This window comes from Nannobrachium achirus (assembly GCF_963921795.1).
Source record: "Nannobrachium achirus genome assembly, chromosome: 6".
In the NCBI taxonomy this organism is placed as follows: domain Eukaryota; kingdom Metazoa; phylum Chordata; class Actinopteri; order Myctophiformes; family Myctophidae; genus Nannobrachium; species Nannobrachium achirus.
Genome location: NC_137815.1, coordinates 63,622,575 through 63,646,186, shown reverse-complemented (window position 1 = coordinate 63,646,186; position 23,612 = coordinate 63,622,575). Strand labels below are relative to the sequence as shown.

The window sequence follows — 23,612 nt, the reverse complement described above, 5'->3', positions numbered from 1 at the left end:
ATCCATGCCTTACCCCTTATCCCTAAACTCTTTTGCCATCTATACTATAATTTAGCGAATGTCTGAGTGTCTGTCTGAGTGAGTGTCTGTCTGTCTCAGCGTTTCTCCTCGGTGGCTGGAGCAATTGATCTGAAATCGCATCACCATCAGCATATGAACACACCTGACATAACTGTGAAGCCCGTTTGTCACTTTCACGAATCGTATGCTGTATAATAGCATTTTTATGGTGTATCTATATCTATTTAGCCTACAGTACCTTTTGTGACCACACCATGTTAAGGGAGGGGCGCTGTTGTTCAGGCCATGCACAATCACACACAAACCCACACACACACACACACACACACACACACACACACACAGGGGGGGTGCAGGCGGGCAGGCGGGCGGGCGGGCGGGGGGGGTTCTGGCCCTGTTACAGATGTTGTCCAAAATCATGCAGATCGGTACACAGTATCTCTGTAGCCGTTAAATGGAACGGGTATTTACATTGATGCTCACATCCCATAATCCACACACTGCACATCATTTCGGAGCTCATATCTTTGAACGGGTAAGGGCTAGTTTTTTACTATTTTGAAAAACGTTTTTAAATGTTTCAAATAGCTGATCTACAAGCTCACAACATTTCGATGTAGACCAGCTATTTGAAGTATTTTAAAATGTTTTTCAAAATAGTAGTAAAAAAGGCAAAGAGGTTTAGTGATAAGGCATGGACAAAGATATAGCTCACAGTGTTAAGTGTATCTACCCATTGGAATAGAATGGAGGAATCAGGAAAAATTACAATGGTATGGTACAGTACAATATATTCATTATTTAAAATGCATTTCCCTATACTGACAGGTTTCCTGCTGCTGGCGATGTTCATCTCATGTAAAAAGGAGTTCTCCACTATGCAGATTGACAATACTTGCGGAGAAACTCTGCTTTCATCGAACATTGAGAATCCAGGAACAGACTGCAAGGTCATACATACTGTACATCCCTCGGCAAAATTACAAACAAAACAACAATATTCTCTCTCTCTCTCTTTCCCTCCCCAGAAATAGCTATTGCGTCATATTCTTTTCCTCTTTGAATTCCAGGTACCATTTATAACAGGAGAAGAAAATAATGAGCAAAAGCACCAATCCCACTGGCAAAAGGGTGGTAAAGGAAAACACCGAACACATGTACTCATAAACGTAAGCATTCATTATTAACAGTTTCCATAATTGATACTTTGAGAATAGTATGAAGCTAAAGATGAAGCTATAACTTCTATCTCATTCATTCTTGCAGGTTAATGATCAATCTTCCTTTTCCCAAGATGTCACACATACAGGAAATCAATACTTTTATTATGTTAATGGCAACTCAATGAAACAGGTATTTGCATCTCTTAATTTATCTAACGCACACTCACACGCACCCACCCACCCACGCACGCACACACACACCAAGATATTCTTGAACACAAATAATGGTAGATGCACAAACTTGGGAAACTCAACAACAATATTTCATGGTACAGATCATGGGTATACAGGAAGCATCGCCTCCTCTATGGTGACTGCCAATTATCACAGACACCGAACAGAATTTTGCCAATACCTTAGCTCTTGGCTTGGGCATTCCTGCAATCTGCAGGACCCCCACAAGTCACAACTGATTTATGGACATTACCGAGGCTTCCAAATATGAACACAAGCAGTTTACATTTTTAACCAAGCAGTATAATAGCATCCTCACACTCACACACACACACACACACACACACACACACACACACACACACACACACACATCCATTTAAAAACATTTGAATATTGTGGAAAGGTTAAACAAATCGTAATGTTATTTAAAAAGTGAAACTAACTATATTCTACATTTATTGCACATAAAGTGAAATATTTCAAGCCTTGAAACTTGAAAAATCCAGTTATTCAAATATTACATAAGACCAATCAAAAGAAGGATTTATTATAAGAACATAATGAACAAAAGCACCTATTCCACTGACACAGAGGAGATACATGAAAAAAACAAACACATTGCCATTGGAAAACAACAAACACGTTTCTCATAAGAGCCACATTGTTGTTTCGTAAAGGTAGCATTATTTATTAACAGTTTACATAATTCATACTTTGAGAGCAGTGTAGCCCAAAATGAAGCTATAACTTCTGTCATTCATGCTTACAGGTTCATGATAAAGCTTCGATGGATGTCACAGGAAATCAATACTTTCATGTTCTTAATGGCAACTCAGTGAAACAGGTACTGTATATGCATCTCCAACACACACACACACGCACGCACGCACACACGCACACTCATGTGCATCTCAAAACATTTTAATATCATGGAAAAGTGAAATGAAAATTAAAAATCCAGTAGCTCAAAAAGAAGTATTTATAATACAGAACTTCTGAAAAGTATCCATTTATGGACACCATACTTGGTTTTTTTGGTGAGGTGCTATGGAAGCCCCTTGTTATTTGTTTTGGTTTTTTTTAGAGGATAGAGGAATAGATAGCGGAATAGAGTCTGGGAGTGACAAATGCCAACGCGCTCAAATCGAACCCAGGTCACGTCTACGTACCAGTCTACAGCTTGATATTTCTGTATTATTAAGTCCTTTCTTTAATTGGTCTTATGTAATATTCTAATATTTTTAGATTTTTTATTTTACAGGAAAAAATAAAATTTCCCACGATGTTCAGTTTCTTTTATATATGCACCTGTATATATAAATCTGGTCAATAACAATTACCAGAGCGTCACACTAAAATATATTGTTTTCTAATCTCTATAATTATTTCCCATAATTCAGAGGACTTCTACTGTTGTGGACTATGACCATCGTTGCCACCAGGTACAGTAATAGCTGTATAGCTTGTGCTCATTGAAATATCTGTTGGAGAAAAACGACTGATTTGTCTGCATGGCTGTGTACAGGTGGAGGACGGGAAAAGGACACAGTCCTTACACAATTTGGACACACGCTATGGCTATATCTCAGACAGATCATTCATCTCCTTTCTTCATCAGGTTGGTAGTGTACACATACTGTAGGACCTCTCATGCACTTGACTTTCAATCATCTATTAGTTTATCTTGTCACTATCAGCTGCAAGTATGTTTTGATACAAATATTTTGAGAACAAGCATGAATAAACAGTCTTTTAATGATTGCCACTTCCACCTGCATCGTTTCAGGAAAATAAGACATCACATTTCTGGTCTCGCCTTTTTCGATGTGCACTCTATTGCCATGTTCACACTGGCACCCCAAATCAGTTTTGGCTAATCCAGATGGGAACAGAAACAGTCCAAACAGAAACATCCACAAACTGATTTTTGCCAATCACATTTCTTAGCCTTGTTCAGACTGCATAAAACCAATTGAAGCCAATCTGGATAGGAAATCAAATTTGGTCTGCATTTGCCAAGGGGCTGCCAATCTGAACAAGGCCTTGAGGAGTAGTTCACCCACAAAATGACTTTTTCCTATTGATTACTCACGCCATGGAGACTTGAGTTCAATATTTTTCCTTTTGTCGCATTCCTAAGACAAATTTGATAATACATTGATTCCGGATGGGGTCACCATCCAGAGGGGTAAATTTGCTATAATCGAACTATTGAACTCGAGTCTACATGGCATAGGTAATCAATAGAAAGTCATTTTGGGGGTGAACTACTCCTTAAGAGTGCATTTCTGACTAGGTTTCTGTCTAGCCTGAAAACCCAAATCTGCCAGAACGAACACTGCCCAATCAGGAACTAGCATGCACATCAAAAATAGATCAGAAATAGTAAGGTTTCATTTTCCTGAACCAATCTGAGAAAGTCAATTAAAAATGGTGTTACAAGTACTGTAAGGTTTGCCTTCCCTGTCCTTTCCAGAGGCTGCTTTCTGTCAAGGCCACAGAGATGGATCTGGGGGACGACAAGCCTCACATCTATGCTGATGAGGGCAACTCTTTTGACACCATCTCAGACCTGGAGAACATCATCCCTGAAGACCATTTAGATTTTACTTTAAGCGAGCTGGATGACCTAGACCCCAAGTTTGGCGAATTGGCCGCCATTTGCAATACAACCGCATGCAAACCCGATTGCCTATAACCAAGATAATTGGCAGTGAAAACCGATAGTTGTAAATATGCGCCACATTCTTACTGCACATTTAGAATACCTCCTTACCCAAATGTACAATAAATAAAAAAAGGCTCTTGAATCAAGTCACTCATTTATTTATTATTGGTTGTTTAAGAACCAAGCCCACAGTATTGATGGAAAAGAAAAGATCTATAGTAATTCATGTCCATCTCAGTTGTGGAAAATAAATAGCATTCAGAAGGGCTTACATCTGGGCAGTCAAACATGCCTCTAAAATATTTACAAAACGAAAAAGAAAAAAAGAAAAAGTAACCATTGCTGGTCAAACCTCAAGTGAAAGTTCATATTTAAATAGTTAATTATTTAAACAAATATGGTTTAGTCAAGAGGTAGAAACCCAACTTTCATGCCTCTGAATTGATTGCCAACTAATACTCTTTAGACAACGCCACTTCCGATCATGATATTTCAATAATTTCGCAACTACAAAGTACAATATTCCCAAGGAGACATTGGGATGAATTTAGAAAAAAGAAATCTTTGCTTCAAATTTCCCCCAAAAGAAAAGTGCATTTTCAAGTAAATTCACACCCTCCCACTACCAATTTTAGGAAGGGATCGCTGGTCAGCGTTGCCTTGTCCTCTGCGTCCACGATAACCCCTGAATCCCCTGGCCCTCAGGAAGCGGCCTGGTACACCAAACGTCTCCATGTTCAACTTTTTCTCCTCTGCCCAGGTAGTTCTCCTATAAGGACACAAATAAAACCTGTTACATAACATACTTTAACCGATTTAGACCTAAGGCCGATTCTAAAAACGCCTTCTAAAACCTAACCTAAGGTTTTTGAAAACCATCAAATTCTCATTCAAAAAATGTCAAATAAATGTTGCTGCTATATGTAAAGCAAATACTAATGTGACAGAGGTCGCTCCCGGCCTTAAAGGTAAAACAACGTATAGGTAGCGCCAGCTCTAAATGGGTTAATAGCATTAAAGACAAAGTGAAAATATGGATTTAATAGAAGCACATCTATGTGATGAAAGGAACAAATGAACATTCACCTGGGCTTCAAGTCTGATGAGATGTTGTCAAAGAAGCATTTGGCTTTGTCATAGAATTTGTCCCCAGGAAACTCCATCTCCTCTATATCCTGGCTGTTCTGAGTTTCCACCCCAGAATCCACTTTGGCTTCTCCCTCAGCTGCAAGAAAGGCTAACAGTTTACCACCTTAACAAAAACTTAAGTAAACACAACAAAAATATGTCACTTTAATGGACCAGCTGACCTTGAGACTCCTTTGTGAGATCATCTTTGAACTGAGCATTTGCCGTTTCAAAATCAAAATCTGACTCAAATTGCAAGGTAGCGTTTGAGTTTTCCACAAGAAGCTGGCCTCTGCCACGGTTCCTAGTCCTGCGACTGCCTGCATGCCAAGTACCACAATCAAATCATGCACTACAACGATACCCATGTGTTTTTAATATGTATGTATATAAATGTATGTATTTAAATGTTTTATACCTTGCCTTCGTCTTGGCCTCTTGTTTTCCTCATTACTTTGTCCTGGGACCTTGGGTGCGGCATTCTGAGATTTCACCTGACCTAGAACAGAAAGATGTCCAATTATATACCTGTAGCTGCATGAGTGACAAGTCGAGGATTGCATGTTTCCATTCCGACATGTCTCCTTTCCGACACCAACCCTCTCTCTTACCCTAACCTCTATGGAAGTGTTGCCACTCCGACAATAAGAAGTCAATGTCGGAATGGAGACATGTCGGAATGGAGAGAGCCCCCCAAGTCGAGGCCCAAAAGGTCTATTGAACCCCATTTACAGTTCAGCATGAGCTGCTGCTTTTTTTTAATCCAAATAAGTGTCAAGTGTGATTTTTTAGTGTGAACTAAGGGATATTCCACTTTCAAAAGAACTTGGACATTTTATCGTCTAATCAGGCTTTTGGGAACACCCTGAACAGTTTTTAGTTTGCTTCATTCAGTATTTAGATAGGCCTATTTGATGTAAATGTTATCAGGCCCTCCTCCTCCAGGACCTTTCCCCATACACACCCATTGTAACTTCAAACTCCATTTTAACCACGATAAGATTCATTAAAAACACCCATCATTTTGTCTGGTGACTCATAATACCATCCCAATACGTGAGCAGGCCGTGTTCTTTCAATAACTGTTTTCAATTCTTTTTAATCATTTTGGGAAAAATGGAAAAATACAATAAAATATAAAAGATAATTGAAAAAGGTTAGTGAAAAAACACAGCCTGCTCAAGTATTAGGATGGTATTATGAGTCATCAGAAAAAACAATGGGTGTTTTTAATGAATCCATCATGGTTAAAATAGAGTTTGAAGTTACAATGGGTGTGTATAGGGAAAGGTCCTGGAGGAGGGCCTGGTAACATGTACATCAAATATCTAAATACTCAATGAAGCAAATTAAAATCTGTTCAGGGTGTTAATAAAAGCCTGATTAGACGATAAAATTACCAAAGTTTTTTTTTAAAGTGGAATATCCCTTTAAAGGGGAAGACCACCCATTTTCAACATTGAACTATGTCATTAATATACCTTAGAGTTGTGTGGAAATAGAAAAAAAAGTTCCCCCTCTTCTGTGTTGCCTAGAACTGGAGGATTGATTTTGGGGTTTCACACATTGTACTTTACAATACAAACCCCAAAATCAATCCTCCAGTTCTAGGCAACACAGAAGAGGGGGAACCTTTTTTCTATTTCCACACAACCCCTCCAAGTTATATTAATGACATAGTTCAATATTGAAAATGGGTGGTCTACCCCTTTAAGACCAATTTCCCCCATCTGCTTACTCTGCGGTACATTCTTCTTGGGAGTCTGGAAGCCATCTTGTCCAGAGCGCTGGGATGAACGAGCAGACCCCCTGTTCTGCGGCTGGGATGCAGTTTGGCCCCGTTTCTGGCCGGTATTGGCCATTGGAACCGTCTGGACAGCCTGCTCTACCATGGGGCTTCTTTGTTGTACCGGAATGCCATGGAGTCCTGCTCCTAAAAGATGAGAATAAGCACTATACGGTTTAAATAGGCCTAGATCTAGGCAGGTTGAGACTCAAAGAAATGTGGTAGGCCAAGTGTTCCAAATTTGGCTTCAACATGTCAACCACACTTATCAAAGAGCAGTGCTTACCAAGGCCCAGCGCTGCTGCATACCGCTGGTTGAGCAGAGAACTAGCAGCCAGCTGGTCATAGGATGGCATTGGATCTCTATATGGACTCCAGCGTTGGTGGTATGGGTTCGGTGCACTGCCAATGGAGGACTGCACAATAATATAGTTAAATGCATAATAGTAGTTGTGGTTATGGGGTCATTATGCACCTAGCAGGTAATTGGAAGCAGTTACCTGTACAATGGCAGGGTCATGAGGCAATCCATGATGAGTTTTTGGTGGCTCGGAAACGGTGATATCCTTGATATCACTCCCTCTGAAAATTATGTATTCATAAATTTCATCTTTGGGTGGGACTGGTCTATCTGATGGTCGGCCCTCGGTCCCATATGATTTAACTGTTGGAGAAGGTTAAAAATACTATCAGATGCAGCAACTCAAGTCATGTTTATGAGATATGGTTAATTTATATGAAGATACAGCATGAGTGCTTTACATAACTGAAGACAATGATCTACAAGACAGTGAAAATATAAAGTGCAGTGTGGATAAGGGAATAAAACAAGATTGCACAAGTTGTAGGCCTATTTTATAATGACAAGACCAAAGTAGGGTTTAAAGTGGTTAAGAAGCTATCCAAAAGGTGTTGCTAATGATTTAATAATCTCGTGGTTCCAGAGCATCCAGAGCTGATGAAGGGAGAAGCACACATTAGAAAAATGCCAGCTTACCTTTGGCCAAAGCAACAGTGGACTTTTCTGTGTCAACAGAGGACAAAATCCCCTCATAACGAATCTGGGCCTTGGATATCAGACTTATCTTGCTACCAATGTAAGGAGTTCCTCCTCCTGTACTCATGTTTGCTCTAGTTAGGCTACAGGCAAACGGACGCCGTGTGCTCACACCTACACCTAATAAACTGGAGAGGTCCAATTAAGCATCAGCTGTGTGCCCTTTATAAGAACGCGGTGACGCACCTCCTTTGTTTGGTCATGGCCATGGGGGTTGCTTATTTGGGCTAGTTTTGATTGATTGAAGATTGATTGATTGAAGACTTTATTAGAAGTTTGCAGGGGAAAAGGTACAGTTTCATGACGGTATACAGTTCACTGGTACAAGGTCTACTAAAAGGAGATCCATGAAAAGACTAAGCTTATTTCCACAGGAAACCATTAAAGTATCTCATATAACATTGAATGACAGACGAATAGAACACAGTACTATGCAGTAGATATGTAAATAAAAATAAAAATGAGAGAACAAAAAAAAAAAAAGGAAAACAGTAATTCAAAACAAACAGTAAGTATATACAAAGAAGGGGCAGGGCAGGGTAGGGTTGGGCTAGTTTAGTTTTTTTTACCAGTTGCGAACGGCTGCTGCCTGTAAAGTGGTTTTTCAGGGCAATTTTAAAGGATGCTAGTGATCCACACTCCTTTATGGCCTTCGGTAAGGCTTTCCACATTTTGGTGATATAGCAGAAAAAAATAGTTTGACCCTTTGTTGGGTCAAAGTTGGTCAAAGTTGTTGGGTCATAGTTCCGCTCATTTAAAGGGATATTTCACTTTCCAAAAAACGTTTGGTCATTTTATCGTCTAATCAGGCTTTTATGAACACCCTGAACAGTTTTTATTTTGCTTCATTCAGTATTTAAACATTTGATGTAAATATTATCAGGCCTTCCTCCTGCAGGAGGGACACCTCCCCATGCACACCCATTGTAACTTCAAACTCCATTAGATTCATTAAAAAAACACCCATATTTTTTTTAGTGACTCATAATACCCTCCTATTACGTGAGCATGCCGTGTATTTTTGATAACTTTTTTCATTTATTTTTAATAATCTTTTATTGTATTTAATTTTTCCATTTTACCAAAGAATTATTAAAAATAAATGAAAAATACTCACGTAAAATGACCAAAAGTTTATTTGAAAGTTAAATACCCCATTTATAGTTACACCCAGTTTGGTGGACTGGAGATAAAAATCAATTAGATATTTTTTTGTAATGACCTGTCTATAGGCTAGCCTATTATGGGCCATGGCTTATTCGTCTCATTTATGGTTTCTAGACTATAATATAAGATATAATAACCAGTTTTTAAGTGTAGGCCTATATAGATTTCAGAAAGCCTGGTGGGCGAGGTTAAGATTTCATTAATGCAAATAACTTTTAGTTGGAATTTGAAACGGCTGCACACACGTATATCTATTTTAAAAACAGTATCTATTTATATTATCATTCCCAGGTCCATGTTTTGCCACGTGTGCTTATGCAGAAACAGGGTAGGGATAAATGTATCTATTTGCGTGTGCACTCATTGATGCTGCTCAAGTACTTGAGGATGATACAATGTTTCCTCTTAAAAACGGAGGGTGTGGCGCCCTCAAACGCATTTTTTCAGCAGCAGCAGCAGCAACTCCACTCGCTGCTGGGGCAAAACACTGCAGCCATCTTGCGCAGCACACCGAGAACGACAAAACTCTCGATTTCACTCCATAGTCATGCTGCAAACCACACTCTTGGAGCATTTAAAGTCGCGTGGCGCGATTTTGCAACAGACAAGCTCGAGTGCGGGCGCAAACGTGTCGGTTTTACAACGTAACGTCTCGTGTGAAACATTTCCCGTGACACCCGCAGCCCGATGTGACTCCGTCTCATACATCCACCGAACTGACAGCTGAAAGCCAACCATTGGCACCGCCCTATAAAAACGGCGAGCGGCCAATCACGGCGCTCCGGAATCCCTGTGCGGTGACGTTCCGTTCGCTGTGCGCATGCGCACGTCAGCTGGGTAAGCAGCTCTCACTTCTCACAAGCTCGCAGGAGTGCGAAGATGGCGGTTGGCCCCGATCCGCTGCTGGGCGAGCTTCCCTCGAAAACAGCGGTGAATAAGAGAGTAGTTTGTCACATTATTTCGCCGTCTCTGGAAGCAGTGCCATCGGTGTTGAGTGACAGGAAGCCTGGCGCTAGCAGCCAGGCGGCCGTTAAATCACATGGCTAGTTCCGGGACGAGCTCATGTCCAGCTGGGACTTGGTCAAGACGTTGCTAAAGCAGGTACGCTGTGTCAACTACTAATGTTTTTGTTTTTGTTCTTTTGTCTCCCCAAAGAAGTGCACACTCAAAGCAAAGCACCCCCGAGCAGACAGAGCACAGCAGTTGATGTGTTGTAGAGTTTGCCCCCCACCACCACCATCACATTCAGGACTGTTTCTGCGCCTCCTAAAAATAAGTTGAAGTACAGGAGAGTGTCATTTAGAACGAGGTTCCCCATGGTTCAGAATCAGATATGGATGCATCATCGACCAGTTCGGACTCGGCTACTACCACGGCGCACCACGACCAGGGAAAGGCACTTGTTGCCAGCGCAACTTCTCTCCCAAATCACGATGGAAATAATGGCCCGTCCCCGGTTCAAACTTTGAATGGAAGCCAGACCATGAACTCGCACGGTTCAGGTGGTGGTCGCCTCGCGGGGACGACGACAGTGACATGTGTTCGGAGTGACAGCGGCGGTGCTGCGATGGCTGTCACGGCTGTAAACAGTAGTGGGACGGCGGCGGGGCTGTCAAAGCAGGGGCTCGTCGGTGCCTATGTCATGTCAAACAGTGTCATCCACGCGCCGTTCATGAACTCGCCAAATGTCACCAGCGCGCCGCAGCCGGCAGCGCTGAGCCACCACCACACAGGGGGGGCACAACACACAGTGACACAGTTGAGACCGTCTATGCAAACCGCTGGGTCGGGTATAACTTTGAACGGGAACAACAACAATACGGGGACCCATGTGGCTGCTAATGCGGCGACTCAGCCCGCTGCTGCTGCTGGCATCCCAACTCAGCTTCATGCGAACAATGGTCAGCCGTACGGCAGCAGCAGCTCGCTGTCTGTCAGTGCGGGCTCCAACATAATGAAGGCAGAGGCACCCAAAGCGATTATACAACAAGCGGGACCGCAACAACATCATCAGACGAATGCTCCTGGAGTTGTCAGCTCTCCCAGGACTCCTTTCCCAGCTCCGGCAACTGTTGCTGCCTGCAGTCCAGGCGGGAACAACCGACCCCTGGCGCCACAGATGTTGGCCCCCAGGCCCCAACAGGGACCCCCGGGACAGCCTAATGTACACAACTTGCAGCTCCCCCCGGGTAAGTAGGATTATTAATACAATTTTGTCTTATTCAGACCAATTACAGTACGATCTATCGCAGTGTTTCTCAAACTTTGAAATGTCAAGGTCTCCCCTTAACTCTGACAGTGTACAAATGGAACATCCTTTGGTTCCATTTGTATGCTGTTGGAGTTACAGACTTGTATGGGTCCATTTAGGCCCCCCTAAAAGGAACCCACAGAGTCCTTGGAATACACTTTAGCCCCTTTTCGACTGCAGTTTTAGCACCACACCACACCACACCGCACCACATAAAAATATCTACATTTTCCATTACAAAAAAGTACCCCTATCGGTAAGAAACAAATTGACCCTTTTAACTGTGTTTATAATACAATATTAATTTTTATTACAACTATCCTAATTATAATGCACTGTAATGGATTATAACTGTGATTATAATACATTATAAAGTATTAATGTATTACTATGATAATTAAAATACACTATAATCTATCTATAAATGCGACAAATCTCTGTCTGTCTGTCTGTTTGTTTGTTTGTAATCCGCGTATCTCGAGAACCGTTCGTCCCACCGGCTTCAGATTCGGCACGCGCGTTCCCCGCCGCGGCGCGGAGTGCAGTGCCGGGTCTCGACCCGACCCGACGCGCGGTTTTCCCGAACCGGCGCGAAACGTTCGGAATCTGACATCAGGCTGTTTCTGAGGAAATCGGCGAAAGCTCTGACTCATTGTGACATCACTTCATAAAAGGCTCTGACATCACGTACGCCACATGAGTCAACAAAAAATCTCTGTGAGTGTGTATGTATGTAGGTAATCCGCGTATCTCGAGAACCGTTCGTCCCACGGGCACGCGCGTTCTCCATATATGGGCATAAAATGAATGCCCCCATATGAGAACCGTTCGTCCCACGGGCACGCGCGTTCTCCATATACAAAAAATCTCTGTGAGTGTGTATGTATGTAGGTAATCCGCGTATCTCGAGAACCGTTCGTCCCACGGGCACGCGCGTTCTCCATATATGGGCATAAAATGAATGCCCCCATATGAGAACCGTTCGTCCCACGGGCACGCGCGTTCTCCATATATGGGCATAAAATGAATGCCCCCATATATGGGCATAAAATGGATAAAGGGACACAGACAGACAGATTCAGAGATCTCCATATATGGGCGTGAAATGGACGCAAATAGACAGATATCTCCATATATGGGCATATATGGGCATAAAATGGACCCAGAACTATATGGACGCAAATGGCATATATGGGCATAAAATTTACGCAGAATCACAAAGATCTCCATATACGGGCACAATAGCACAAAATGCATAAGAAACCCTAAGGCAGTGGTCCTCAACCTTTTTTCTCAATTTCTGCCTCTAATCTATCTATAAATGCGAGAAGTCTCTGCGTGCGTGTGTGTGTGTTTGTAATCCGCGTATCTCGAGAACCGTTCGTCCCACCGGCTTCAGATTCGGCACGCGCGTTCCCCGCCGCGGCACAGAGTGCAGTGCCGGGTCTCGACCCGACCCGACGCGCGGTTTTCCCGAACCGGCGCGAAACGTTCGGAATCTCCTTATGCGGGGTTGATTGTTGACATCAGGCTGTTTCTGAGGAAATCGGCGAAAGCTCTGACTCATTGTGACATCACTTCATAAAAGGCTCTGACATCACGTACGCCACATGAGTCAACAAAAAATCTCTGTGAGTGTGTATGTATGTAGGTAATCCGCGTATCTCGAGAACCGTTCGTCCCACGGGCACGCGCGTTCTCCATAGACAGATATCTCCATATATGGGCATAAAATGGACCCAGAACTATAACTGCAGTGATCTCCATATATCCATATATGGGCATAAAATGGACGCAGATAGCCAGATATCTCCATATATGGACATAAATGGACAGAGGCAAACAGATGGTCAAAGATCTCCATATATGGGCATAAAATGGACGCAGACAGACAGATACAGATATCTCCATATATGGGCATAAATGGACACAGGCAAACAGATGTTCAAAACGGGTCCTATGACAACAGGTATAATGAGGTTTGCATTAAAGGGGGAACCGGCACTGTGTCTGCAACACAGTTGGAGGCACAGACAGATACTCCATATATGGGCATAAAATGGACGCAGATAGACAGATATCTCCATATATGGGCATAAAATGGACCCAGAACTATAACTGCAGTGATCTCCATATATGGACATAAAATGGACGCCGACAGACAGACAGACAGACAGATACAGATATCTCCATATATGGGCATAAATGGACACAGGCAAACAGATGTTCAAAACGGGTCCTATGACAACAGGTATAATGAGGTTTGCATTAAAGGGGGAACCGGCACTCTGTCTGCAACACAGTTGGAGGCACAGACAGATACTCCATATATGGGCATAAAATGGACGCAGATAGACAGATATCTCCATATATGGGCATAAAATGGACCCAGAACTATAACTGCAGTGATCTCCATATATGGACATAAAATGGACGCCGACAGACAGACAGACAGACAGATACAGATATCTCCATATATGGGCATAAATGGACACAGGCAAACAGATGTTCAAAACGGGTCCTATGACAACAGGTATAATGAGGTTTGCATTAAAGGGGGAACCGGCACTGTGTCTGCAACACAGTTGGAGGCACAGACAGATACTCCATATATGGGCATAAAATGGACGCAGATAGACAGATATCTCCATATATGCATGGGCATAAAATGGACCCAGAACTATAACTGCAGTGATCTCCATATATGGACATAAAATGGACGCCGACAGACAGACAGACAGACAGATACAAATATCTCCATATATGGGCATAAATGGACACAGGCAGACAGATGGTCAAAACGGGTCCTATGACCAGGTAAAAAACAGGTATAATGGGGTTTGCATTAAAGGGCGGGGCATTCATTCCCTATTTACATTGTTCCGAGTTGGCCAGGTCGCCGACTAGACGCTGGGCCGCCCGAAACAAAAAATCTCTGTGAGTGTGTATGTATGTAGGTAATCCGCGTATCTCGAGAACCGTTCGTCCCACGGGCACGCGCGTTCTCCATAGACAGATATCTCCATATATGGGCATAAAATGGACCCAGAACTATAACTGCAGTGATCTCCATATATCCATATATGGGCATAAAATGGACGCAGATAGCCAGATATCTCCATATATGGACATAAATGGACAGAGGCAAACAGATGGTCAAAGATCTCCATATATGGGCATAAAATGGACGCAGACAGACAGATACAGATATCTCCATATATGGGCATAAATGGACACAGGCAAACAGATGTTCAAAACGGGTCCTATGACAACAGGTATAATGAGGTTTGCATTAAAGGGGGAACCGGCACTGTGTCTGCAACACAGTTGGAGGCACAGACAGATACTCCATATATGGGCATAAAATGGACGCAGATAGACAGATATCTCCATATATGGGCATAAAATGGACCCAGAACTATAACTGCAGTGATCTCCATATATGGACATAAAATGGACGCCGACAGACAGACAGACAGACAGATACAGATATCTCCATATATGGGCATAAATGGACACAGGCAAACAGATGTTCAAAACGGGTCCTATGACAACAGGTATAATGAGGTTTGCATTAAAGGGGGAACCGGCACTCTGTCTGCAACACAGTTGGAGGCACAGACAGATACTCCATATATGGGCATAAAATGGACGCAGATAGACAGATATCTCCATATATGGGCATAAAATGGACCCAGAACTATAACTGCAGTGATCTCCATATATGGACATAAAATGGACGCCGACAGACAGACAGACAGACAGACAGACAGATACAGATATCTCCATATATGGGCATAAATGGACACAGGCAAACAGATGTTCAAAACGGGTCCTATGACAACAGGTATAATGAGGTTTGCATTAAAGGGGGAACCGGCACTGTGTCTGCAACACAGTTGGAGGCACAGACAGATACTCCATATATGGGCATAAAATGGACGCAGATAGACAGATATCTCCATATATGCATGGGCATAAAATGGACCCAGAACTATAACTGCAGTGATCTCCATATATGGACATAAAATGGACGCCGACAGACAGACAGACAGATACAAATATCTCCATATATGGGCATAAATGGACACAGGCAGACAGATGGTCAAAACGGGTCCTATGACCAGGTAAAAAACAGGTATAATGGGGTTTGCATTAAAGGGCGGGGCATTCATTCCCTATTTACATTGTTCCGAGTTGGCCAGGTCGCCGACTAGACGCTGGGCCGCCCGAGCTTCTAGTCTATCTATAAATGCGAGAAGTCTCTGCGTGCGTGTGTGTGTGTTTGTAATCCGCGTATCTCGAGAACCGTTCGTCCCACCGGCTTCAGATTCGGCACGCGCGTTCCCCGCCGCGGCACGGAGTGCAGTGCCGGGTCTCGACCCGACCCGACGCGCGGTTTTCCCGAACCGGCGCGAAACGTTCGGAATCTCCTTATGCGGGGTTGATTGTTGACATCAGGCTGTTTCTGAGGAAATCGGCGAAAGCTCTGACTCATTGTGACATCACTTCATAAAAGGCTCTGACATCACGTACGCCACATGAGTCAACAAAAAATCTCTGAGTGTGTATGTATGTAGGTAATCCGCGTATCTCGAGAACCGTTCGTCCCACGGGCACGCGCGTTCTCCATATATGGGCATAACGCGTTCTCCATATATGGGCATAAAATGAATGCCCCCATATATGGGCATAAAATGGATAAAGGGACACAGACAGACAGATTCAGAGATCTCCATATATGGGCGTGAAATGGACGCAAATAGACAGATATCTCCATATATGGGCATATATGGGCATAAAATGGACCCAGAATCGGCACGCGCGTTCCCCGCCGCGGCACGGAGTGCAGTGCCGGGTCTCGACCCGACCCGACGCGCGGTTTTCCCGAACCGGCGCGAAACGTTCGGAATCTCCTTATGCGGGGTTGATTGTTGACATCAGGCTGTTTCTGAGGAAATCGGCGAAAGCTCTGACTCATTGTGACATCACTTCATAAAAGGCTCTGACATCACGTACGCCACATGAGTCAACAAAAAATCTCTGTGAGTGTGTATGTATGTAGGTAATCCGCGTATCTCGAGAACCGTTCGTCCCACGGGCACGCGCGTTCTCCATATATGGGCATAACGCGTTCTCCATATATGGGCATAAAATGAATGCCCCCATATATGGGCATAAAATGGATAAAGGGACACAGACAGACAGATTCAGAGATCTCCATATATGGGCGTGAAATGGACGCAAATAGACAGATATCTCCATATATGGGCATATATGGGCATAAAATGGACCCAGAACTATATGGACGCAAATGGCATATATGGGCATAAAATTTACGCAGAATCACAAAGATCTCCATATACGGGCATAAAGGGACACAGACAGACACACAGACAGACGGATACAGAGATCTCCATAAATGGGCATAAAATGGACGCAAATGGCATATATGGGCATAAAATTTACGCAGAATCACAAAGATCTCCATATACGGGCATAAAGGGACACAGACAGACAGATTCAGAGATCTCCATATATGGGCGTGAAATGGACGCAAATAGACAGATATCTCCATATATGGGCATATATGGGCATAAAATGGACCCAGAACTATATCTGCAGTGATCTCCATATATGGACATAAAATGGACGCTGACAGACAGACGGATAACAGATATCTCCATATATGGGCATAAATGGACACAGGCAAACAGATGGTCAAAACGGGTCCTATGACAACAGGTATAATGGGGTTTGCATTAAAAGGCGGGGCATTCATTCCCTATTTACATTGTTCCGACTTCGGGCGGCCCAGCTTCTAGTCTATCTATAAATGCGACAAATCTCTGTCTGTTTGTTTGTTTGTAATCCGCGTATCTCGAGAACCGTTCGTCCCACCGGCTTCAGATTCGGCACGCGCGTTCCCCGCCGCCGCGCGGAGTGCAGTGCCGGGCCTCGACCCGACCCGACTCGCGGTTTTCCGAAACCGGCGCGAAACGTTCGGAATCTCCTTATGCGGAGCTGATTGTTGACATCAGGCTGTTCCGGAGGAAGCGCTGACTCATTGTGACATCACTTCATAAAAGGCTCTGACATCACGTACGCCACATGAGTCAACAAAAAATCTCTGTGAATGTGTATGTATGTATGTAATCCGAGTATCTCTAAACCATTCTTCCCACGTTCTCCATATATGGGCATAAAATGAATGCCCGTATGCGGAACTGATGTCTGACATCAGTCAGACTCTGTGTGTGCAGAGATCTCCATATATGGGCATAAGGGGACAATGGCAAACAGATGGTCAAAATGGGTCCTATGACAACAGGTATATTGGGGTTTGCATTAAAGGGTGGGGACAAAGGCTAACAGATGGTCAAAACGGGTCCTATGACAACAGGTATATTGGGGTTTGCATTAAAGGGTGGGGCAGGCATAAAATGGACGCAAATAGACAGATATCTCCATATATGGGCATATGGGCATAAAATGGACCCAGAACTATATCTGCAGTGATCTCCATATATGGACATAAAATGGACGCCGACAGACATACAGATACAGATATCTCCATATATGGGCATAAATGGACACAGGCAAACAGATGGTCAAAACGGGTCCTATGACAACAGGTATAATGGGGTTTGCATTAAAGGGCGGGGCATTCATTCTCTATTTACATCGTTCCCGAGTTGGCCAGGTCGCCGACTAGACGCTGGGCCGCCCGACAGCTTCTAGTAGATTATAATAGTGGTTATAACACAATAGAATCTATTATCATGTATTTGCGACCGTAGGTCGCACTTACTACAGAAAGCTGCTCGAGGTGTCCGTGCGTCCGTCAGTCAGTCAGTCCGTCACACCTCACACTTTTGCCCTGCTCATATCTCGGCCACCGTTGGCCCGATCCATGCCAAAATTTCCACACAAACTCCTTGCCTGCCAAACTACAACCTCCAAGGACCCCCAGAGTTCCAGGGACCCCCAGGTCCCTGGGGGACCCCCAGGTGTAAAAAAAATACCAAATGTGCAAAAATTACCAAATGACCACCCCAACGGGCCTGCTCACGGGGAATTCCCGGGGACCACCCACTCCTGGTGCTCCAGAACGGATGCAAAAGTGGTGGCTCCATATATGGGCGTGAAATGGACGCAAATAGACAGATATCTCCATATATGGGCATATATGGGCATAAAATGGACCCAGAACTATATCTGCAGTGATCTCCATATATGGACATAAAATGGACGCTGACAGACAGACAGATAACAGATATCTCCATATATGGGCATAAATGGACACAGGCAAACAGATGGTCAAAACGGGTCCTATGACAACAGGTATAATGGGGTTTGCATTAAAAGGCGGGGCATTCATTCCCTATTTACATTGTTCCGACTTCGGGCGGCCCAGCTTCTAGTCTATCTATAAATGCGACAAATCTCTGTCTGTTTGTTTGTTTGTAATCCGCGTATCTCGAGAACCGTTCGTCCCACCGGCTTCAGATTCGGCACGCGCGTTCCCCGCCGCCGCGCGGAGTGCAGTGCCGGGCCTCGACCCGACCCGACTCGCGGTTTTCCGAAACCGGCGCGAAACGTTCGGAATCTCCTTATGCGGAGCTGATTGTTGACATCAGGCTGTTCCGGAGGAAGCGCTGACTCATTGTGACATCACTTCATAAAAGGCTCTGACATCACGTACGCCACATGAGTCAACAAAAAATCTCTGTGAATGTGTATGTATGTATGTAATCCGAGTATCTCTAAACCATTCTTCCCACGTTCTCCATATATGGGCATAAAATGAATGCCCGTATGCGGAACTGATGTCTGACATCAGTCAGACTCTGTGTGTGCAGAGATCTCCATATATGGGCATAAGGGGACAATGGCAAACAGATGGTCAAAATGGGTCCTATGACAACAGGTATATTGGGGTTTGCATTAAAGGGTGGGGACAAAGGCTAACAGATGGTCAAAACGGGTCCTATGACAACAGGTATATTGGGGTTTGCATTAAAGGGTGGGGCAGGCATAAAATGGACGCAAATAGACAGATATCTCCATATATGGGCATATGGGCATAAAATGGACCCAGAACTATATCTGCAGTGATCTCCATATATGGACATAAAATGGACGCCGACAGACATACAGATACAGATATCTCCATATATGGGCATAAATGGACACAGGCAAACAGATGGTCAAAACGGGTCCTATGACAACAGGTATAATGGGGTTTGCATTAAAGGGCGGGGCATTCATTCTCTATTTACATCGTTCCCGAGTTGGCCAGGTCGCCGACTAGACGCTGGGCCGCCCGACAGCTTCTAGTAGATTATAATAGTGGTTATAACACAATAGAATCTATTATCATGTATTTGCGACCGTAGGTCGCACTTACTACAGAAAGCTGCTCGAGGTGTCCGTGCGTCCGTCAGTCAGTCAGTCCGTCACACCTCACACTTTTGCCCTGCTCATATCTCGGCCACCGTTGGCCCGATCCATGCCAAAATTTCCACACAAACTCCTTGCCTGCCAAACTACAACCTCCAAGGACCCCCAGAGTTCCAGGGACCCCCAGGTCCCTGGGGGACCCCCAGGTGTAAAAAAAATACCAAATGTGCAAAAATTACCAAATGACCACCCCAACGGGCCTGCTCACGGGGAATTCCCGGGGACCACCCACTCCTGGTGCTCCAGAACGGATGCAAAAGTGGTGGCGCCCCCAGTGGAGGACCCCCTGCCACTGCAGCTCACATAAAATGCCGTAACTCGGGCTAGGAGCGTCCGGGAGAGCCGGGGCCGGTACCTAATCGTCCGCCAAGGCAACGCGGACACCCCACCCCTCATTTCTCACATGGCCCTCTTCTAGCGCCACCTACAGGCCGATTTTTAAAACACATTTTTGGCCACTGCTCCTACAGTTTTGGCCCTCAAATCACGGAAATCACTACACAGTATGTCTACACTCATGTCATCAACATGGATCCGGAAGTTTTTGGAAAAACTAATTTTTGCCCTATTTGTGGAGATAAGTGACCTACGGTCGCTTATCTCCCGATTAGGGAGTCTTACTGGTATAACTATATTCTGGTGGTCTAAATGAAAAGTCAGTGAGTGATCATCATTATGAAGTGTTTGGCCCTGTTTGGCCTAGCTCAGACCTACTCTAGAGTGGATACTTTTTAGTACCCTGTTTAGTACCACCTTCACACCACTCTACCCAGGTCCTTGTAGTGGAAAACCTGGCACAAGTGGGCGGTGTGGTGTGGAGTTGGGCCAGTGGAAAATGGGCTTTAGAGAACTATCTCCCCGACTCCCTCCCCAGTCAGAGTTTAATGAATGTAGAATTATGTGCAGGTGCAGGATGTAATGCTCTAAATTAGGTGACTTCATTTAATTGACCACGTTTAAAAAATATATTTGACTTAAAATAAAAAATACTCAAAAAAATACAGTGATCACCCTCCCCTGTGCCAATGTTGGCACCCTGTGCCCAAGGTTGCCTGCTCCAGTGCCCCTGCCATACAGTACAACTACTACAGTAACCTGCTGCTTACACATTATAACCCATCTTATTTCAGCTAACCATAATGAGTTCCCAGAACAGAAGCACTCTCTTAAAACGGGAACAAGTGAGAACACTAGAACCATAGTCATAACATAAAAGACATATTGTGTACGGATTGTTATGAGATCTTTCAATGTCACGGAGAGCCAGATTGAAGGCCAGCTCTGTTCTACTGACTGAGCTGTGCCTTTACAGTTGCCTCACACAATCAACACTTAATCAGCAGGATGTATGAACTTTACTACAACACCTTCCTCTGGTTTTCCATCATTACCTCTCAGTTCCATTCCTAGCGCAGTGCCCCTGTATGCTAAATGGATATGGATCAATGTATACCTCTTATTAGATTATAAATACTCTGGTTGTATGTTTGCCTTTTGGTTAGAGAGAGAGAGAGAGGGAGAGGGAGAGGGAGAGGGAGGGAGAGGGAGAGGGAGGGAGAGAGGAACCAGGTGAGAAAGTGGACAGGTAGACAAGACCACATAGTAGTTAATGCCAGCTTTCCCCCTTTCTTTATGCTGTGGCACCTAGGGGTCAAGACTCAGGCCATGGCCAGAGGGCTATTGTTGACTTCCGCACTAACTATGCCAGTTTGTCTTTTTTCTTTTCAGCACTCTACTGTATTGGGGTTTCACACAGGGCATAATCCTTGACTGCAGTTTCGATGAACAATATCAATCACTAGTCAATCTAATATAACCGTAAGCCTAAAGCCCGTATCAGAGTCGGGTCCAGTGCCGTGTAGTCTTTTTGAGCGTTAACGTTGTAGTTTTATGACTCAAAAAGACTACACGGCACTACACCGCGGTGGAACCGCGGACCCGACTCTGATACGGGCTTAAGTGGGGATGGGACGATAAGCAATATTATCGTTTATCGTGATAGAAAACACTCATGATAATCTTATCGTGGAGATTTCATTTATCATGATATTGTCCTCATTCATGCACTGGGATCAATTCAACTTTTATTTGCAGAGCTGCATATCCGGTACCACTTACACCTTCTATAATTGGTAAATGGTACTTATAATATACGTACTTTATACAGTCTTTTTTTTAACACTCTATCAAATGTTCCGCCCCAGGATAATGGATTTTGATTATCGCGATAATATCATAAATCGTGATTTCTTTTGTCTCAAAAATCGTGATATGAAATGTTCATATCGTCCCATCCCTAAGGCTGAGTTGTGTTTGATTTGCCTCAGGGATGGTGCTGGTGCGCAGTGAGAGTGGGCAGTTGCTGATGATCCACCACCAGGCGCTGGCCCAGATGCAGGCCCAGGCCCAGCAGGGAGCGCTACAGGCCCCTCGACCCGGCACACCAACAAGCATGCCTGCAGGCCAGGTAAGACCACTAAACCCTGCTAACATGACCCCTTTGGCCCCAGAGCAACCTCCTTTGACTGCAACATACACAGCCCTTGTGCAACCCCATCTCGCTTTACTGCCTCCAGCTCAGCAAGCAGCTATATTTCAAAACATAAGTAGCACATGAGTAGCACATTATGTCCTCTCTGTGTAAAAAGAGTGTATTGTTAGGGCTGTCACAATTATTACATAATCGTCAAAATCGCAATTATTTGACATAATCGCGATTATTTTGTGATAATCGTCATAATCGTTTACATGTTGAAAAATGTTTATATATGTTCAAACATTTAAAAAATTGTGGAAATAGCAGATCTACAAGCTCACAACGCGTCGCGATGCGACGTGTTGTGAGCTTGTAGATCGGCTATTTCCACTATCGATGTTCTTTTTTAAGTATAACATTTTCAAATATGTCAGTCATTTCTTTGTATATTTAGGTTATGTGTCATATCTACCATGTGCAACTTCAAAGCCTACAAGCCAAACAGGAATGTAATTGTCAACGACAGAAACACAATTAAATCGTTAATCGCAATTATTTGAGTGACGATTAATCGTCATGTAAAATGTCATAATCGTGACAGCCCTAGTCATCTCTGTGTAAAATGGGTGTAATGTATTGTAACGTGTGGGTCCTTTAAGACCCCTGGGAACTCCATGATCAGCAGGCAAGTGGCTCCCAGTACCATCATCAGACAGACGGCTCCATCCCCCACGCCCACCTCTGCCACCACCACTCTCCACAGACCGCCTGTACTCCAGGTAAGCCAAGCCCTTTGGGTGTACTGTATATATCTTAGGGATGGGACAAATTTCTTATCACAATTATTGTGACAAGAGAAATCGCGTTTTACGATATCATCGCAATAATCAAAATTAAAAATCCATTATCCTGGTGCAGAACATTTGCCAAAAAATTGCCGATCTACAAGCTCACAACAGTCAGTTCTTCACGACAGTTTTTCGCGGGACATCGCGTCGCTTGTGTCGCCGGCAGTGCGGATGAGCTGTAAGGGCGAAAAGCGACCTTGCGCTTTAATATATCATTTAAATGGTATAAGACGGAATTCATTTCTTAGCGGATTCCTCGTGACTCGAATGTCCAGCAACTTATTTTTTCACCATGTTGCTAGTCAGCTTGGCAACATGGTGAAAATAAGAGCTCAACAGATGAGTTC

The 23,612-nt window shown here is 43.8% G+C and overlaps 3 protein-coding genes across 3 annotated transcripts in view; 2 read left to right on the top strand and 1 right to left on the bottom strand.

Moving 5' to 3' along the window:
* LOC308287240 (cadherin-like protein 26) overlaps positions 1–4,119 on the top strand; it is a gene marked incomplete at both ends in the record, with an annotated part of 48,436 nt that extends 44,317 nt beyond the window's left edge. Inside the window, 2 exons of the mRNA XM_080728355.1 lie at positions 850–971; positions 3,898–4,119. Of these exons, the coding sequence (XP_080584481.1) occupies positions 850–971; positions 3,898–4,119 (344 nt within the window). The remainder of the gene's footprint in view (positions 1–849; positions 972–3,897) is intronic.
* A 579-nt stretch (positions 4,120–4,698) lies between these two features.
* Positions 4,699–8,127, bottom strand: LOC308287239 (protein LSM14 homolog B-like; the record flags this gene model as incomplete). Its single annotated transcript, XM_080728354.1, has 8 exons — positions 4,699–4,858; positions 5,176–5,305; positions 5,400–5,537; positions 5,636–5,716; positions 6,956–7,150; positions 7,290–7,419; positions 7,504–7,667; positions 8,001–8,127. The coding sequence occupies 8 exons, from the start codon at positions 8,125–8,127 to the stop codon at positions 4,699–4,701; spliced, it is 1,125 nt and encodes a 374-aa protein (XP_080584480.1).
* Positions 8,128–10,168: 2,041 nt separating this feature from the next.
* The window catches only part of LOC308287622 (transcription initiation factor TFIID subunit 4-like), a 31,044-nt gene continuing 17,600 nt past the window's right edge, over positions 10,169–23,612 (top strand). The window contains exons 1-3 of the mRNA XM_080728849.1: positions 10,169–11,416; positions 22,269–22,408; positions 23,077–23,196. Coding sequence (XP_080584975.1) covers positions 10,561–11,416; positions 22,269–22,408; positions 23,077–23,196 — 1,116 coding nt within the window. The 5' untranslated portion in view covers positions 10,169–10,560. The remainder of the gene's footprint in view (positions 11,417–22,268; positions 22,409–23,076; positions 23,197–23,612) is intronic.